The sequence below is a fragment of the Salmo salar genome, chromosome ssa02 (assembly GCF_905237065.1).
Source record: "Salmo salar chromosome ssa02, Ssal_v3.1, whole genome shotgun sequence".
In the NCBI taxonomy this organism is placed as follows: Eukaryota; Metazoa; Chordata; class Actinopteri; order Salmoniformes; family Salmonidae; genus Salmo; species Salmo salar.
The window spans coordinates 87,850,123-87,871,319 of record NC_059443.1 but is presented as its reverse complement, the minus strand read 5'-3'; the positions used below and the strand labels follow the sequence as shown (position 1 = coordinate 87,871,319).

Here is a 21,197-nt window from a genome sequence, read left to right as displayed (position 1 = left end):
TTTAAACAAACTAAATGGCTGCCCAGAGGCTTGGTTTGGTAAACAGATGAGGGATGGGGGAAGGAGAAATGTAACCACTCTCAAATTCATAGAGAAAGCTATTGTAGAAACCGTAACCCAAAACCTAGCGACCTCGTCATGAAGTTCAGACATCTTGGCGTAACAGTTATAAGTTGTTGGCTTGATAGTCGCTGGACCCAGGTTTGAGTTCAGCTCAGGGCTACCCCCCTGAATTCACTACACTACGAATACAAAGACTGGCCATCCATGATGTCATAATGATAGTTTAACCAGGTTTCTAGGATATATAGTATATTCTAGAATTCATCCATGATGTTATAATGATAGTTTAACCAGGTTTCTAGGCTATATAGTATATTCTAGAATTCATCCATGATGTCATAATGATAGTTTAACCAGGTTTCTTGGATATATATTATATTCTAGAATTCATGCATGATGTCATAATGATAGTTTAGCCAGGTTTCTAGGATACATAGTATATTCTAGAATTCATCCATGATGTCATAATGATCGTTTAACCAGGTTTCTAGGCTATATAGTATATTCTATAATTGCCAGTGTAGATTTCCTGTGGGGGTCAAATTGTTAGAGCTGTTGATAAGTCATTGTATAATATTCAGCCAATTTATTTTCATGCCATTACATCAATATAGCCCAACCAGAAGAGAAGAAACTCTTCCTGAACCACCACCTCCTGCTGGCCTTCATACATTCTGACGTTGCTGGTAATAGGCTACACAAGCAGTCAGCAACCTACGTTTGGAGTGCAAATTTATATGACCATTTCTACTGATTTGGTGCCAGTTATGATTTTCATATGCACATTTCTGTGGAACAGTTTCATTTAATTTATAATAGTATCTCAAAATCATTGTCTGTGATTAATCTGCATTCTATCTAAATATAAATGAAAATTATACAAATCTAAAAGTAACTTTTATTGCCATTGCCAACTATGTAAAAAATAGCCTACATAAAGCCAACAAATAAAAACATTGCAAATAAATATCCAATAAATCACATGGCCTGTCTATAACGAACTTGAAACATTGTATAAAATATTCTGGGCCCTCGGTTTCCTGCTCCAGTGAGTTCTGGACAGACACAGCTGTCGGCTATTTGTGAAAGGGATAAGAAGTAATCAGGTATTTTGACATTTCCACTGGATCAGAGCATTACATTTTTCCCTTTTGTGCCGAGTGGTTATGGAAAGGGCGAGAGCTGGAAATATTTTTCAAATACTTTGAGGAGTTATTCTCATTTGCAATTGATTTTGATTAGACTTTGTTTACTTGCTGTTTGAGGTGAAAAAAATGTGCTTTGAGAACTTCCACAACTCATTAGTGGTGGTGCATTAAGACAATCAGAAATACTATCAGACATCCCCAAATGGGCACATTTATAGGCCTACATTTGCACACAGGCCAGGTAGACTAGTCCTACTTCTATATGTGTAATCAGGTGTGCGTCCTTACTCAACATTGACAGGAGTGTTTAAAACAAAAGACAAATTGACAACTGACGCATCTTGCGGGGTCAGGTCTGGGTGGTCTGCCAGGGGCCGTTTAATTTAGTATCCGTTTGGGTCGGCATGGGGGAATGATTGTATTTTCCTGTAGTATGTTTTACAGAAGTTGAACGGGAGTGTAACTTTATCACTATTGTTGGATTCGGGCTAAACTTTGAACATTGAGATATTAAAGACATGATAGATCAGACGCAGAGTATAAAAAGGAGTGAGATCTGTAGAAAGACAGAGTGGCTGTGGAATGTGCTGGGTGGACAGGAGGAGATCACAGGATTGCTTTAGGGGAAGCGGATGGACATCTGCGGATTAGGCGAAGGAGGGGTTGAGGTCAGGAGGTCAGGTCAGATCCCCTGAAGGGAGTAATAAGGGTTTAGTATCCTGTTACCCTCTTTCTGTTGAACCAGAAGATGTAAGGATTGGAGAGAAGGAGGCGTGTCCAAAGTGGGGTATATATACTTGTGATGGTGAGAACATGTTTTTGTCTGAATTACAGCTGTAAGCTTCCCTTTGGGAAGAATTAAACTTGGTTAAGCTTCTCTAGTGTCCGTGAGTTATTTACTCTGAAAAATTAGAACCTAACACTATAATTACTGTTCCCTGAAGGAGGGAAATGAGGTACAACACCTGTTTGGCCCCACCCCTTCCTGGGTAGGTGAAGAGCGGTATTACATTTAAGGAATAAATCCAAGCCTCACGCTCATCACCTGTAGAAGGCAGGGCTACCAGCGAGGCGTGGATTTAATAGTATGTTGTACCTAGTTTCCCTCCTTCAGGGAACAGTAGTTATAGTCATAACATTACGCTTGTCATATGATGAACTTCAACTTAAATACTGGATCTTGCTGTCGGACAGTTTTTTTTGTATTCTGAAATGCACTCAACTATGTATAATTGAGTGGCTCCTTATGTTACGCTGGGAAAACAGTTTTCGTGGGCACAGAAATATTAAATAATTTCAGAGTTTGCTAAATCCAATGGTCTTTAACTGAGAGTCATCTTGTAATCCAATCGTATCGTCCGAGATTCCTAAAGATTGGAAAGCTTCCGCCCCTCTTCAAAGGGACACTCTAGACCCAAACTGTTACAGACCTGTCCTGCCTTTCTAAAGTCTTCGAAATCCAAGTTAACAAACAGATCACTGACCATTTCGATTCCCACCGTACCTTCTCCACTGTGCAATCCGGTTTCCGAGCTGATCATGGGTGCACCTCATCCACGCTCAAAGTATTAAACAATATCATAACCGCCATCGATAAAATACAGTACTATGCAGCCGTCTTCATCGACCTGGCCTGTTGTTCGGACCTCTGGCGTTCTCTATAGGGGTACCACAGGGTTCAATTCTCGGGCCAACTCTTTTCTCTGTATATTTCAACGATGTCGCTCTTGCTGCGGGTGATTCCTTGATCCACCTCTACGCAGATGACACCATTCTGTATACATCTGGCCCTTCTTTGGACACTGTGTTAACAAACCTCCAAACGAGCTTCATTGTCATTCAACATTCCTTCTGTGGCCTCCAACTGCTCTTAAACGCTAGTAAAACTAAATTGCATGCTCTTCAACCGATCGCTGCCCGCACCCGCCCGCCCGACTAGCATCACTACTCTGGACGGTTCTGACTTAGAATATGTGGACAACTACAAATACCTAGGTATCTGGTTAGACTGTAAACTCTCCTTCCAGACTCAGATTAAGCATATCCAATCCAAAATTAAATCTAGAATTGGCTTCCTATTTCGCAACAAAGCCGCCTTCACTCACGCTGCCAAACATACCCTCATAAAACTGACTATTCTACCGATCTTTGACTTCGGCCATATCATTTACAAAATAGCCTCCAACACTCTACTCAGCAAACTGGATGCAGTCTATCACAGTGCCATCCGTTTTGTCACCAAAGCCCCATATACCACCCACCACTGTGACCTGTATGCTCTCGTCGGCTGGCCCTCGCTACATATTCGTCGCCAAACCCACTGGCTCCAGGTCATCTATAAGTCTTTGCTAGGTAAAGCTCCTCCTTATCTCAGCTCACTGGTCACCATAGCAACACCCACACATAGCACGCGCTCCAGCAGGTATATCTCACTGGTCATCCCCAAAGCCAACACCCCTTTGGCCGCCTTTCCTTCCAGTTCTCTGCTGCCAATGACTGGAACGAATTGCAAACATTTCTGAAGTTGGAGACTTATATCTCCCTCACTAACTTTAAGCATCAGCTATCTGAGCAGCTTACCGATCGCTGCAGCTGTACACAGCCCATCTGTAAATAGCCCATCCAACTACCTACCTCATCCCCATGTTTTTATTTACTTTATTTGCTCTTTTGCGCACCAGTATTTCTACTTGCACATCATCATCTGCACATCTATCACTCCAGTGTTAAATTGTAATTACTTCGCTACTATGGCCTATTTATTGCCTTACCTCCGTACTCCATTTGCACACACTGTATATACATTTTTCTATTGTGTTATTGACTGTATGTTTGTTTATTCCACGTGTAACTCTGTGTTGTTTTTTGTCGCACTGCTTTGCTTTATCCTGCCCAGGTCACAGTTGTAATTGAGAACTTGTTCTCAACTGGACTACCTGGTTAAATAAAGGTGAATTTTTAATTTAAAAAAAATGTAAAATACATTTTAAAAATCTTAACTTTATTGAGAACACCCAAATGGATACTGTCATTAACGCGGTTCTTAATACTGTAGCAAACATTATATTAAGCAGGACATTCAAACAAGCCTTACAATTATAATCCAAAGTAGTGTGAAATGTACTCATAAGCAACCTGGAAATGGAGGTTACTTCCCTGAGTTTTCCCCCATTCACATTCAGAAAACATTGTGAAAAACTAAAGTCTTTGCTCACCATTTTTGCTCTAGGCACATATAGTACATCCATAACGATCGGTTTCCTCATTAGCAGGGAGGAGTTTCTGCAATCAAATTGCATGTGCATCACCCTCGTGCTGCAATTTTAGCAAACACAGAAAGGGGCCTATATTGGAGACCAAAAGTCGTCTGGCACACTGCTTAGAGTTTCAACAACATGAATATCTTATTTCTAGCCTACAATCATCGATGTTACTATGACTATTCTTGCTCATTTTAAGACAATTGTTAAATAATTTTAACATTCATTTTAACATTTATTACAGACGTCAATTGTTGTACAACATCATGGCTACGCTGTTGGCATCACCTTTTACAGTGGATTACCGCTGTTGTGGGCATTTATATCATCTGTCTGACTTTGTTGTTCACACAGGAGAGATACGTGACTATCGTGGATCCTCTGGGGAGCCTCAACAACCTCTTGATGCTGAAGAGGTAGAGAAGAGTCTCTCCAGATCAGAACACCTCAAGAAACACCTGCAGAGATCCACAGGGAAGAGAACTCACTGCTGCTCTGACTGTGGGAAGAGATTCACCTCATCAGGCATTAAAATTCATCAGAGAACACACACAGGAGAGAAACGTTATAGCTGTGTTCAATATGGGAAGAGTTTTGGTCCATCTTGCCATCTGGTATCAAACCAGAGAACACACACAGGAGAGAAACCTTACAGCTGTGATCAATGTGGGAAGAGTTTTGGTATATCTTGCCATCTGGTATCACACCAGAGAACACACACAGGAGAGAAATCTTATAGCTGTGGTCAATGTGGGAAGAGGGTTGGTCGATCTGGCTCTCTCACTCTACACAAGAGAACACACACAGGAGAGAAACCTTATAGCTGTGGTCAATGTGGCAGGAGTTTTACTACATCTGGCACTCTGACTCTACACCAGAGAACACACACAGGAGAGAAATCTTATAGCTGTGGTCAATGTGGCAAGAGTTTTACTACATCTGGCACTCTGACTCTACACCAGAGAACACACACAGGAGAGAAACCTTTTAGCTGTGGTCAATGTTGGAAGAGTTTTACTAAATCTAGCAGTCTGACTCTACACCAGAGAACACACACAGGAGTGAAACCTTATACTTGTGATCAATGTGGGAAGAGTTGTTCTACATCTAGCTATCTGACAGTGCACCAGAGAACACACACAGGAGAGAAACCTTATAGCTGTGGTCAATGTGGGAAGAGTTTTACTACATCTAGCACTCTGAATATACACCAGAGAACACACACAGGAGAGAAACCTTATATCTGTGCTCAATGTGGGAAGAGTTTTGTTCGATCTGGTCAGCTGACAATACACCAGAGAACACACACAGGAGAGAAACCTTATAGCTGTGGTCAATGTGGGAAGAGTTTTGGTCAATCTGGAGATCTGAAAGTGCACCAGAGAATACACACAGGACAGAAACCTTATAACTGTGATCAATGTGGGAAGAGTTTTGTTCAGTCTGGCCAACTGACAATACACCAGAGAACACATACAGGAGAGAAACCTCATAGCTGTGACTAACTCAAAAAGAGCTGTGTTACACTTACCACGTTGGCGACCCACTTGAATCAAAATGCAACTCCTCAAAGTGTAGCTAACTGTTTTCTACAAGTTGTCCTCTAACCAGTGATGTACACATTATTCCCATATTCTGTGTGGTTTTTGAGCTGTTAGTTTTAACAGGACGTGCAACCTCATCTCCCTCCTCTCGCACAATTGATTTCAACATGATATCGATGAGTGATGACAAATAAGTGTTGCGTTCCGTTGTTTAGCAACCCCTAAATTAAAATGTATCACTCCAAAATGTAGCTGACTGACTTCTGCAGGTTGTCCTCTAATCAGTGAGGTAAAATACATCTCCCATTTCCATGTGTTTCTTTAGTTGTGTTAGTTTCAACAGCACGTACAACCTGATTTCCCCCCTAATTGATATCAGTGATTTATTGCTACTTGTCAAAAAAAAACAGCGTTTCTGGTGCTTGTGCAGTTTATAAGGTGCTTGTTTAAAAAATACAAGTAATATAGTTATTGTGGCAGATGTTTATGTACATAGCATATGTTATGTTTAGGTTTTCAATATATCACAAACGGTTTCTGCATATTGGTTATTGATTTGGACACGTTAAAACTGTGTTTTGACATTGGGGATATCCCACATAGCAAAATGTAATTGAAAAGCTGTTGAAAATAAGACTATGCAACCAAATATTTCATATTTACATTTCATGAAACATTTAGTAATGATAATTATTTATGCAACCAACTGACAAATTTTTTGTGCAATTGTATTGACATTGTTGCACTGCTTTTAGAATATCAGGGTTAATTCTCACAAGGAAGGGCAGCCAAAAATATTTGTGTTTTGCGTTTAGGCAGTGCGTTACCATGGATCACAATTTATTTTGACTGCACGTTTTTCCGTATTGGAGATGAGTTTTGTTTGGGCTCGTTCCAAGAGGACGAGAGTTCTAGAAGCTAGTGGGGAAAAATGTTTTTTTTCTTGTTTTTAATTGTTGACAGCCAGTAGACACCATGTTTATATTGGTGAAGGTGAAGCATTGTAGTTGATTATAATGTGAAATGGAAGTTGTTTTCTGTTGATGGTGAGCAAACTTTTAAGGTGTTAGTCTTTGGTTTTTCCATTTTATGTTTTGAGGTTGGACTTTAGCACGTCTAGCTCGTTAGCACGTCTAGCTCGTAGGACGCAGTGATTGGTGTCACCTCGTTAGTCAGTATGTGTTACACCTGTGCTGGCTTGTCCATCTCGTTAGTGGGAAGGTGTTTCACCTGAGCTGGTCCAGGTTCTATTTAAGAGTGTCTGGCCCAGTGCTCCAGTTGTCTTGATAGATGTGGAGAGTCACCACCTTTAGTTGCTCTACCTTTTTGGTTTACTTCCTGTCTTTAAGTTTGTTGGGGGTTTTTCTTTTGTTTTCCTCTTTTGGGCAGATTTAGTGGGTCTCATGGTGGGTGTCTTTTAGGTCCCAGTTGTTGTTACTAGTCAACTTTCAGTGGACACTGACAGCGCAAAACTGCAAGATTATGTTTCATACTTTTATTGCATCAATTGTTGTTTTATGTGTTCTGCTGAGGATGGGCCTCTGGGAGAAAACACTGACAGGAGATTTACAATGTCTTTTGGGTGATAAAACCTAAAGAGACCGCATTCCAGAGCATGAGTTAATGTTTCTGTTCTATATGGTACCAGGGAGAGATGACCCCAGGGCCAGACCCTGGTCTCTACAGAAAGAGTACTGTTTTTACAGCAGATACTGTCTGCTGAGAATTATAAGTATCTTTCATACAAATCTTAACCTTGTGACCCGTTCTATACATCTGTTGTTTGTGTAGGTTGAAAGGGGTCTGTCTTGGCTATAAAAGACCTTTGTACTTTCATCTGGGGGTGATACGTCGACCAGCCATCATTATTGTAGAGCGCTCAATCGATTCACTTTATATGTGTGCGTTGTATTGCCCTGCTCCCTTATTAAGTGAATAAAGAATAACTCTGACTTGTGTGATAAGTTTGTCTCATTTGATTTTAAAGAAATGAACAACCACATTTGGCGATGGGGATGTGAATCTTCACTTGGTGACCGCTCCTGGTGACCTGGGTAAATGGTGCATGAGGGATCCCTCTAACTTGGTATCTCAGGGAGACCACACTTTGGGAACGGAGCAGATGAACCCACCTTTGATCTGAGAGGCAGCGAGCCGAGTATAGATGAGCATGAGATAGAAATGTGAAAATATTCCTGCAGGTTAAAATATTGTTGAAAAACAACTAATTGATTAGGTATGTTTGGGAATAGCATTGTGTGACTGTGATATGAGAGTTGTGTGACGGTGATATGAGAGTTGTGTGACTGATGAGTTGTGTGAATGTGGAAATGAGAGTTGTGTGACTGTGATATGAGAGTTGTGTTCCTCATAGAGATCTATAGTTCCTCCTAGAGCTCTATAGTTCCTCACAGAGCTCTATAGTTCCTCATAGAGATCTATAGTTCCTCAGAGATCTATAGTTCCTCACAGAGATCTTTAGTTCCTCACAGAGATCTTTAGTTCCTCACAGAGACCTATAGTTCCTCCTAGAGATCTATAGTTCCTCCTAGAGATCTATAGTTCCTCCTAGAGATCTATAGTTCCTCTCAGAGGTCTATAGTTCCTCACAGAGGTCTATAGTTCCTCACAGAGGTCTATAGTTCCTCTCCGAGATCTATAGTTCCTCCTAGAGGTCTATAGTTTCTCCTAGAGGTCTATAGTTTCTCCTAGAGGTCTATAGTTTCTCCTAGAGGTCTATAATTCCTCCTAGAGGTCTATAGTTCCTCATAGAGATCTATAGTTCCTACTTCAAGGTCTCAGAGCGAGTGACGTCACCGATTGAAACGCTATTAGCGCGCACCCTGCTAACTAGCTAGCCATTTTACATTGGTTACACTTTAATTATTGAATTAACCTTTTTCCATAAAGTTAGAGTGAAGCAAGGTGGCTGACTAGCTGTTGATGTTGAAGAAGCGTCCCGTCCACTAGATTATACGTCACAGTGGCAGAATTACCTGAAAGACGCACATCGCCATCTGCTGACTGGAGTTGGTATCGCAGTTGAAAATACTTTCAGACAAAAAGCGACTGCCCCTAAAAACCAACGACTCCCTTTGAAAACGGGCGATGTGGCATCAGAAACATTTAATATAGTGTAAAAATGTACTACAAAGTGTAGCTAAATATAATAACTTTGGTCATACCCAGTCAGCATGGACATTAAATTATGGGCGATATCAGGTCTGTCTGTTGTGGCCGCTATTTCGCCCTAAAATAGTCATCCCAAATTGGGCTGTGTATAACTATGTAAATGTCTCTCGGACAAGGTGACTTTCAACAAGGTTCCTGGAGTATCCTTTAGAGGTTCTTCAAATTGAAACTGTGGGGGAACCCCTAAAAGTTATTTGAAGAACATTTTGTGGGAACCCCATAAGGTATTTGAAGAACCCCTTATCATGGTTCCTCAAAGAACCTTTTGGGGTTCATTTTTTAACTCCCTGTCCACCCTCCATCCATTATAAAAACATATTTTAATAATAATAATATTGACAATATTGATATACAAAATTAATTGTTTATTTAGTGGAACCACAAATATGAATTAATATTTACAAAACAATTTACCAAATTGCAACATTTCTGCAAACGTCAGACCATAATAATTAACACATTTACTTTGTATAGTGCTTTTCATGACATTTAAAAAATAAATAATGATGTACAGTAAAAACATTAAAAATGAATCACAGGTAAACTAACAATATTGTAGACTTGATGCTAAATACAGATTTTTCAGCTTAAGTGTGTATATCGTATCCGCATAGTTATGTTAGGAAGTTTTACATCTTTATGACCAGCCCTGGTAACTTCACCCCAACTTCTCTTATCCCCAGAACACAGTAACTTAAGAACATAAGTGTTTTTCTGACATTTTGGGGAAATTTAAGGGAAAATAAAAATACAGCCGTAGCAGAGCTCCAAGTCCCATGGGGACATCCTCGAGGGTGTGGATGTTCTCCCCATCAAAGGCCAGCGGGATTTCACTCTCATGGTGAAATGGATTTCCACCGATGTGCAGTAAAGGAGTGAAGAGCGGTGAAATCTGTGTCAACAAAAGTAAGAAAAGATTAATACACATACAATTAACAAAGAACATAACAAATGTTCAGCTGTAGTTTTATATAAGCATGCGCACCTATGTTTATGAAGAAACAGATGGTTGGTGTATAGACATACCTTGTCACGGACATAAAGGCCACTCGGGTCCTCATTGAAGAGGTAGGGCAAGAGCAGAATCGCTGCTGTGGTCTCCAGTCCTAGTAAAGTAAATCAATGATCATACTACACTTGCTAATTTTATTACAAAATACATTAGAGAAATGGAAGGAATAAGAGCAAATCCCTCTTCTGTATTGTCCTTCAGGGACTGTCAAAATAGCAGGATGATGTCCTCGCCTCTCTGCCTCTGCTAGTCCTTGAAATATATTTTTGTCTGTATCCATTCCATGGACTTGATTCATTTCTGAGAAGATCTGAAAAGATCATTTGCACATGCTAATACATTTCAGTTTGTATTGACTGCTATGTAGGTTAAATGTACACTTCAAATGCAGCTGTCCTACAACATATCTGTACCTTCTTCTTGATCCCAATTGCATTGTGTCCATGTTCTGTCCTATGAGAATTTCAAAGGAAGATAAAATGTGTCAAAAAATAGTCTTACAAGCATTAAAATATATATATATATACTGCTCAAAAAAATAAAGGGAACACTAAAATAACACATCCTAGATCTGAATGAATGAAATAATCTTATTAAATACTTTTTTCTTTACATAGTTGAATGTGCTGACAACAAAATCACACAAAAATAATGAATGGAAATCCAATTTATCAACCCATGGAGGTCTGGATTTGGAGTCACACTCAAAATTAAAGTGGAAAACCACACTACAGGCTGATCCAACTTTGATGTAATGTCCTTAAAACAAGTCAAAATGAGGCTCAGTAGTGTGTGTTGCCTCCACGTGCCTGTATGATCTCCCTACAACGCCTGGGCATGCTCCTGATGAGGTGGCGGATGGTCTCCTGAGGGATCTCCTCCCAGACCTGGACTAAAGCATCCGCCAACTCCTGGACAGTCTGTGGTGCAACGTGGCGTTGGTGGATGGAGCGAGACATGATGTCCCAGATGTGCTCAATTGGATTCAGGTCTGGGGAATGGGCGGGCCAGTCCATAGCATCAATGCCTTCCTCTTGCAGGAACTGCTGACACACTCCAGCCACATGAGGTCTAGCATTGTCTTGCATTAGGAGGAACCCAGGGCCAACCGCACCAGCATATGGTCTCACAAGGGGTCAGAGGATCTCATCTCGGTACCTAATGGCAGTCAGGCTACCTCTGGCGAGCACATGGAGGGCTGTGTGGCCCCCCAAAGAAATGCCACCCCACACCATGACTGACCCACCGCCAAACCGGTCATGCTAGAGGATGTTGCAGGCAGCAGAACGTTCTCCACGGCGTCTCCAGACTCTGTCACGTGCTCAGTGTGAACCTGCTTTCATCTGTGAAGAGCACAGGGCGCCAGTGGCGAATTTGCCAATCTTGGTGTTCTCTGGCAAATGCCAAAAGTCCTGCACGGTTTTGGGCTGTAAGCACAACCCCCACCTGTGGACGTCGGGCCCTCATACCACCCTCATGGAGTCTGTTTCTGACCGTTTGAGCAGACACATGCACATTTGTGGCCTGCTGGAGGTCATTTTGCAGGGCTCTGGCAGTGCTCCTCCTGCTCCTTCTTGCACAAAGGCGGAGGTAGCGGTCCTGCTGCTGGGTTGTTGCCCTCCTACGGCCTCCTCCACGTCTCCTGATGTACTGGCCTGTCTCCTGGTAGCGCCTCCATGCTCTGGACACTACGCTGACAGACACAGCAAACCTTCTTGCCACAGCTCTCATTGATGTGCCATCCTGGATGAGCTGCACTACCTGAGCCACTTGTGTGGGTTGTAGACTCCGTCTCATGCTACCACTAGAGTGAAAGCACCGCCAGCATTCAAAAGTGACCAAAACATCAGCCAGGAAGCATAGGAACTGAGAAGTGGTCTGTGGTCCCCACCTGCAGAACCACTCCTTTATTGGGGGTGTCTTGCTAATTGCCTATAATTTCCACCTGTTGTCTATTCCATTTGCACAACAGCATGTGAAATGTATTGTCAATCAGTGTTGCTTCCTAAGTGGACAGTTTGATTTCACAGAAGTGTGATTGACTTGGAGTTACATTGTGTTGTTTAAGTGTTCCCTTTATTTTTTTGAGCAGTATATATATATATATATATATATATATATATATATATATATATATATATATATATATATAAAATAAATATTGAAATATAAATGGCATCGACATACAATTGAATGCAAAATAGAAGAACATATTGGAGAAAGCACTAGCCAATACAGTACTGCCATACAGTAACAGTACTGCCATACAGGCCTAATATGACGTTTCAAGATATCTTTGTAGACAAATTGTTCAATATTTTATCAGGCTGACATGAAAGATTATACGCAACGTTTTGCTGCGTGGCAATACTGTGTTTGGATTCTGAAGGGCATTTATACAAAAGAGGTAGTCTAGACACTGTATTAATACCATTATGCATTTGAATCCCATCTACAGCTACCATCTAAGATATTAATTTCCCTCCACAAGGGGGCGGACATGTAATGTTTCCAAAATGGGATAGTATTGTACATGTAACGTTTCCAAATGGGATAGTATTGTACATGTAACGTTTCCAAAATGGGATAATATTGTACATGTAACGTTTCCAAAATGGGATAGTATTGTACATGTAACGTTATGCCCCCTTGTGAGTTAAAACCTCTTACATCTAGACGTTCCGCTAGCGGAACACCTGCTCCAATATCCAATGATAGGCGTGGCGCGAATTACAAATTCCTCAAAAATACAAAAACTTAAATTTTTCAAACATATGACTATTTCACAGCATTTTAAAGACAAGACTCTCCTTTATCTAACCACACTGTCCAATTTCAAAAAGGCTTTACAGCGAAAGCAAAACATTAGATTATGTCAGCAGAGTACCAAGCCAGAAATAATCAGACACCCATTTTTCAAGCTAGCATATAATGTCACAAAAACCCAGAAGACAGCTAAATGCAGCACTAACCTTTGATGATCTTCATCAGATGACACACCTAGGACATTATGTTATACAATACATGCATGTTTTGTTCAATCAAGTTCATATTTATATCAAAAAACAGCTTTTTACATTAGCATGTGACGTTCAGAACTAGCATACCCCCCGCAAACTTCCGGGGAATTTGCTAACAATTTACTAAATTACTCACGATAAACGTTCACAAAAAGCATAACAATTATTTTAAGAATTATAGATACAGAACTCCTCTATGCACTCGATATGTCCGATTTTAAAATAGCTTTTTGGTGAAAGCACATTTTGCAATATTCTAAGTACATAGCCCAGCTATCACGGGCAAGCTACTTAGACACCCGGCAAGTTTAGCACTCACCAATATCAGATATACTATTATAAAAGTTTGATTACCTTTTGTTGTCTTTGTCAGAATGCACTCCCAGGACTGCTACTTCAATAACAAATGTTGGTTTGGTCCAAAATAATCCATCGTTCTATCCGAATAGCGGCGTTTTGTTCGTGCGTCCCAGACACTATCCGAAATGGTAAATCAGGGTCGTGCGCATGGCGCAATTCGTGACAAAAAAAATCTAAATATTCCATTACCGTACTTCGAAGCATGTCAACCGCTGTTTAAAATCCATTTTTATGCCATTTTTCTCGTAAAAAAAGCGATAATATTCCGACCGGGAATGTCCATTTAGCTAAACAGAGGAAAGAAAACAAAGCTTTCGGTCGACGCGGGCACGAGCCTGAGTCTCATAGTACTGTAACCAGCCACTACCCAAACGCACTACTTTCTTTCAGCCAGAGCCTGCAAAGCCACGATTCAGCATTTTGCCGCCTTCTGAGAGCCTATGGCAGCCATAGGAAGTGTCACGGGACAGCTAAGATCCTCACTCTTCAATAAACAGAGACAAGAAGAACGACACCATGTCAGACAGGCCACTTCCTGCATGAAATCTTCTCAGGTTTTTGCCTGCCATATGAGTTCTGTTATACTCACAGACACCATTCAAACAGTTTTAGAAACTTTAGGGTGTTTTCTATCCAAAGCCAATAATTATATGCATATTGTAGTTACTGGGCAGGAGTAGTAACCAGATTAAATCGGGTACGTTTTTTATCCAGCCGTGAAAATACTGCCCCCTAGCCATAACAGGTTAATAGTATTGCATGCTGTAGCAGGCTATGTAAAGAGGAAGACCTCCATTGACGATTCAGTTCGTTGTAACATCTCGTCTGGACAGGTCACCGTCCTTAGTTAGTTAGTTAGTTAGTTAGTTAGTTAGTTAACGAAGCAAACGTTACCTAGTTCATTATCACAAAAGTGAGAACTGCTCTAGATTGGAAACTTACATTAATGAGAGTGTAAAGCCATGTTGGCTTTATGGAAACGATATACAATATATGGGAAAGAATATAGTTGAGGAAATAATCCAAACCTAGTTGTGCCTAGTTAGGACGTAACTTTAGCTAGCTAGCTAACGGTACTGTACTGTAGCTCATACAACGCCGACGGTCAAACCCGGCTTTCTAATATTTACGTTAATTAACTATAGTAACGTTCTGGAAGATATTCACAGAAAACCATCATTGTCTTCGTTATTCATCATTAGTATGTTATATTATTATATACATTATTTCGAGACATATTCAGAGCCAAACATCAACCCAACTTAACCTTTTTAACTGTTGTCGCATCCAAACTTGTCACCATCGTTTTCAGTTGTAATTGCGAAGTTCCCGGAAGAAGTCCAGCAACAACGGAGGTTCCTCGATGAACCCACCTTCTAACAAGTTCTTTGAAGAACCTTTTGGGGCTGTTTTTCATTGACCAAGAACCCTACGGTTCTTAGGGGATCTGAGAACAACTCCAGTTGAACCCTTCATTTTTAGAGTGTAGTCGGCTCTATTTACTCTCAGATTCAAACATGATGATTAGCATCAACGATCAAGTCAGCTGCTGCTGCTCCAATACAGTATGAGGTGAGACGGTGAACTGATGTTGAACCGGGCAGTCAGCTGCTGCTGCTCCAATACAGTATGAGGTGAGACGGTGAACTGATGTTGAACCGGGCAGTCAGCTGCTGCTGCCCCAATACAGTATGAGGTGAGACGGTGAACTGATGTTGAACCGGGCAGTCAGCTGCTGCTGCTCCAAAACAGTATGAGGTGAGACGGTGAACTGATGTTGAACCGGGCAGTCAGCTGCTGCTGCTCCAATACAGTATGAGGTGAGACGGTGAACTGATGTTGAACCGGACAGTCAGCTGCTGCTGCTCCAATACAGTATGAGGTGAGACGGTGAACTGTTGTTGAACCGGGCAGTCAGCTTCTGCTGCTCCAATACAGTATGAGGTGAGACGGTGAACTGATGTTGAACTGGGCAGTCAGCTGCTGCTGCTCCAATACAGTATGAGGTGAGACGGTGAACTGATATGAGTCTGGTCTGTCATTGTTACTGCACATTGTGGTGGAAATTCTAACCAATAAGGAGAGACTTTGTCATTTCTTCAAACAATCAACCTTTATTTGATAAGACTTGCAATAATGTAGCTGGTCAGCCCTACACACTGAGGTGGAAGGCCGAGAGCTCGATGACACAAGGAGTTCAGAAGCCTTATATAGTCAAACTATCTTGTTCATATAGAAAACACGTGATCTTGGTTTGTGTACGTGTGTGGAGAACGAGACACAGACTAACTGTGAATTGGTCGTCTTGTTCTGTAGCAACAGCTAGTTATTCTAGTTTTCCAGTGAGGTGTCAAAACAACAGGAAATCACTCTCGACACAGTTCCTGTGAAGTAGATCAATGATTCCCTGAATTGGGGCAAGCAAGCGCCTTTGACCTGTCTGCCCAGAGGGTGTGTGGTTGCACACCCACACATACATACACATAAACTTCTCAACCTTAAAGAGATCCTTCAACACATTAGAAGTCATATCAACTTAAAGAGGTTAACCTCTTATGGCTAGGGGGCAGTATTTTCACGGCTGGATAAAAAACGTACCCGATTTAATCTGGTTACTAATCCTACCCAGTAACTAGAATATGCATATACTTATTATATATGGATAGAAAACACCCTAAAGTTTCTAAAACTGTTTGAATGGTGTCTGTGAGTATAACAGAACTCAAATGGCAGGTCAAAACCTGAGAGATTCCTTTACAGGAAGTGGCCTGTCTGACCATTTCTGGAACTTCTTTGCCATCTCTATCTTTTACAAAGGATCTCTGCTCTAACGTGACACTTCCTACGTCGTCCATGGGCGCTCAGAGCCCGGGAAAAACCTGAATGTCGTCATCCCAGCCCCAGGCTGAAACACATTATCGCCTTTCTCAAGTGGCCAATCAAGGGACTGTGGGCTTAGGCGCGTGACCTGGCCGCCCCCGTCTTTGTGATTTTTTCCTCTGTTTGCCGAAAAGGAGATTCCCGGTTGGAATATTATCGCTTTTCTACGAGAAAAATTGCATAAAAATGGATTTTAAACAGCGGTTGACATGCTTCGAAGTACGGTAATGGAATATTTAGAATTTTTTTGTCACGAATTGCGCCATGCGCACGACCCTTATTTACCATTTCGGATAGTGTCTGGGACGCACGAACAAAACGCCGCTATTCGGATAGAACGATGGATTATTTTGGACCAAACCAACATTTGTTATTGAAGTGGCAGTCCTGGGAGTGCATTCTGACGAAGACAACAAAAGGTAATCAAACTTTTATAATAGTAAATCTGATATTGGTGAGTGCTAAACTTGCCGGGTGTCTAAAGAGCTTGCCCGTGATGCCTGGGCTATGTACTTAGAATATTGCAAAATGTGCTTTCACCAAAAAGCTATTTTAAAATCGGACATATCGAGTGCATAGAGGAGTTCTGTATCTATAATTCTTAAAAGAATTGTTATGCTTTTTGTGAACGTTTATCGTGAGTAATTTAGTAAATTATTAGCAAATTCCTCCGGAAGTTTGCGGGGGGTATGCTAGTTCTTAAGGTCACACGCTAATGTAAAAAGCTGTTTTTTGATATAAATATGAACTTGATTGAACAAAACATGCATGTATTGTATAACATAATGTCCTAGGTGTGTCATCTGATGAAGATCATCAAAGGTTAGTGCTGCATTTAGCTGTCTTCTGGGTTTTTGTGACATTATATGCTAGCTTGAAAAATGGGTGTCTGATTATTTCTGGCTTGGTACTCTGCTGACATAATCTAATGTTTTGCTTTCGCTGTAAAGCCTTTTTGAAATCGGACAGTGTGGTTAGATAAAGGAGAGTCTTGTCTTTAAAATGCTGTGAAATAGTCATATGTTCTAATGGAAGTTTTTGTATTTTTGAGGAATTTGTCATTCGCGCCACGCCTATCATTGGATATTGGAGCAGGTGTTCCGCTAGCAGAACGTCTAGATGTAAGAGGTTAACATAGATTTTTCCCTCACAAGAGATAAATCAGATCCAGACTGAACTGTGTGATGTAGTAGGGAGTTGTAGTTTCTCTAGAGATGAATCAGAGCCAGCCTGAACTGTGTGATGTAGTAGGGAGTTGTAGTTTCTCTAGAGATAAATCAGACCCAGACTGAACTGTGTGATGTAGTAGAGTTGTAGTTTCCAACAGGCCAATATTCTACATAGTTTAGCGCATAAAATGTAATTAACTACAATGTCCATAATCCATTGCATGCCTACTTGTCTTGTCTGTGTTTCTTTTACACCTGCTATGTAAAAGAGACAGAAGAATGCACAATGGTCAATGCTATCTGGGATCCTTGGGACATCTCTACCCTAAACCCTAACCGTAACCATTTTAAAATGTCAACTTCAACGTGCTAGGGACGTCCCAAGGATGTATCTCTACCTGAAAATATATGATCTAAGTGATTAATAGTTGGTATTCAGCAGTCATAAAGCCTTATTTACTTTAATGAACTACTAAAATAGTGATTTTGTCAGACAGCATAGACAGCAGCTCTACACTTTATTGACTGACTGATCCATTCATCCTTCCATCCCTCCTCAGCCTTCCTCTCCTCTGAAGACCCAGTGAGGGTGGAGCTCAGTCAGAGAGCTGTTGAGGGACTGGTTAGGAAGAACACTTCTACAGCTAGAGAGGTGAGAGGTCACACATGGTTTAGATGGTAAATATTTATGTCCCCTTAGCGGTTCATCACGTCAGCAAAAGGTGATATGTTCCATCATCTATGTTTATTTACATTAGTGCAAATTGTCCACTGATATTGGTGTAATTTCTCACCCCTTTTGGCTGTACGAAAGTTAATTTCCTCTCAGGCACACACATTTGTTCTTTGATAATATTAAGGTAATTTGTGTAAAATGTACTTTTCCCCACTCATTCACCCCATCTCTTTACATTGCTTATGGATATTCAGTGGCCTGACTGCATCCAGACTATGTCAAAGGTCCATCCTGGTAGATCTGAAGCTAATGCAGCTTGGAGTGATCGGATGACAGAAGTCAAATTTAGGTGCCAGGTGTAACTGAGGCCATAGATGCTCCATATCCATTACTTTGAGTGTTTTATATAATATGACTAAATGTGTTTCTGTGTTGCAGGGGCAGTCAAGAAATGGAACAGCAAGGCCACAGAACATGACATAATCAGAGCTGTGGGAGACCACCTCAAGCCACTCCACCACACCTTCAGCAGGCTGGAAAAGTGGGATTGATCTGTTTGATCCATTTGTTTGTTTCAGTTTTCAGTAGTTGAATCCTTTAACATATTGTTATTTTCAACAAATGGACTGGTTGGTTGAAAAGTGATACTCAATGTACATACCAGCACTATTTTGACATAGTGGAAGATACTGTTTTTCAAAGTAAGATGGACCAAGATCCATGTTGCTTTTGTTCATTGGTTTTGCAAGAGTCTGTTGATTGGTCAGTCATTGGGTTCATTTGTTTTACAATATGTTCAAATCAAATCAAGCTTTATTTATACAGCACATTTCAGACATGGATGCAACACAATGGCTTCACAGGAAAAAACAAATAAACAAATGTTTACTACACAAACAGAATAATAACAACTTAAAGACTAATGAGCATTCTGATGAAAAGCCATTGATTAAAATACTAAGAATTGGATGCAATATCTAACCCAAAATACAAGTTTGTTTTAATCCATTGTTTGTTGCTAAGTTCCCCAGCAAATATCACTAAAATAGAAGAGGGGAACAAACGAAGAGTCACTGACAACAACCACAACTAAACAGGTGGGGTTTAGGAGGGGTTCTGAAAGACACTATGGGGGTGTCCACTGAAAGTTGACTAGTAACAACAACTGGGACCTAAAAGACACCCACCATGAGACCCACTAAATCTGCCCAAGAAGAGGAAAACAAAAGAAAAACCCACACCAAACTTAAATACAGGAAGCAAACCAAAAAGGTAGAGCAACTAAAGGTGTTGACTCTCCACATGTATCAAGACAACTGGAGCACTGGGCCAGACACTCTTAAATAGAACCTGGACCAGCTCAGGTGAAACACCTTCCCACTAACGAGATGGACAAGCCAGCACAGGTGTAACACATACTGACTAACGAGGTGACACCAATCAGTGCGTCCTACGTGCTAACGAGCTAGACGTGCTAACGAGCTAGACGTGAGCTAGACGTGCTAACGAGCTAGACGTGCTAACGAGCTAGACGTGCTAAAGTCCAACCTCAAAACAATAATGGAAAAACCAAAGCCTGTAACACCTTCCCCCTTAAGACAACAAATATATCCTATATTTTTGTTGGACAAGTTTGCTCACCACCAACAGAAAACAACTTAATTTCCAAATATAATCAACTACAATGCTTCACCTTCTCCAAAATAAACATATGATTTTTTTTTTTACTAAAACTCACTAGCTTCTAGAACTCTTGTCCCCTTGGAACAAACAAACAAAACAAAACTCATCTCCAATACGGAAAAACATGCAGTCAAAATAAATGGCAACGGACTGGCTAAATGCAAAACACAAAACTTTTTAACTGCCCAGCCTTGAGACAATCAGCAACCAAGTTGTCCTTACCACAGACATGAATGATTTCAAGAGGAAACTCCTGCAATATCCGTAGTAACTTTCCACCTCACTGCGGAGCTTCTCTCTCTTTTCAAGGTTCACTAGATAGGCATGTTGTTGGATCGGGGCCCAGTCCCCAATGTCATGCTCTAGTACATTTGGGTTGGCACATCTGAGAATTAACCCTGATATTCTAAAAGCAGGGCAACAATGTCAATATAATTGTACCCAAAAATTGTCAGTTGGTTACATAAATAATTATCATTACTAAATGTTACATGAAATGTAAATATGAAATATTTGGTTGCATAGTCTTATTTTCAAAGTCTTTTCAATTAAATGTTGCTAGGTGGGATATCACCAATGTCAAAACACAGTTTTAACATGTCCAAATCAATAACCAATATGCAGAAACAGTTTGTGATAAATTGAAAACCTAAACATAACATGTGCTATATACACAAACATCTGCCACAATAATCATATTACTTGTATTTTTTAAAACAAGCTCCTTATAAACTGCACAAGCACCAAAAACGCTGTTGTTTTGACAAGTAGCAATAAATCACTGATATCGATTAGGGGGGAAATCAGGTTGTACGTGCTGTTGAAACTAACAACTAAACAAAAACACATGGAAATGGGAGATATATTTCACCTCACTGGTTAGAGGACAACCTGCAGAAGACAGTCAGCTACATTTTGGAGTGATGCATTTAAATGTAGGGGTCGCTAAACAAAGGAACACAACACTTATTCATGCTAAAATCATTTGTGTGACAGGAGGGAGATGAAGTTGCACGTCCTTTTAAAACTAACAGCTCAAAAACCACACGGAATCTGGGAATAATGTTTACATCCCTGGTTAGAGGACAATTTGTAAAAAACAGCTCGCTACATTTTGAAGTGTTGCATTTTGATTCAAGTGTGTCACCAACGTGGTAAGTGTAACACAGTCACTTTTTGTTAAATCACAT

At 40.7% G+C, this 21,197-nt stretch overlaps 2 protein-coding genes across 2 annotated transcripts in view; both read left to right on the top strand.

Annotated features, from left to right (window-relative positions):
• Positions 1 to 21,197, top strand: part of LOC106606985 (zinc finger protein 850-like) — an 898,172-nt gene that overhangs the window by 410,911 nt on the left and 466,064 nt on the right. The gene's annotated exons all lie outside the window — the stretch shown is intronic.
• Positions 4,849 to 5,976, top strand: LOC123738723 (zinc finger protein 239-like; the record flags this gene model as incomplete). Its single annotated transcript, XM_045713482.1, has 1 exon — positions 4,849 to 5,976. A coding segment is annotated over one exon (1,128 nt), but the record flags the coding sequence as incomplete, so codon positions are not given.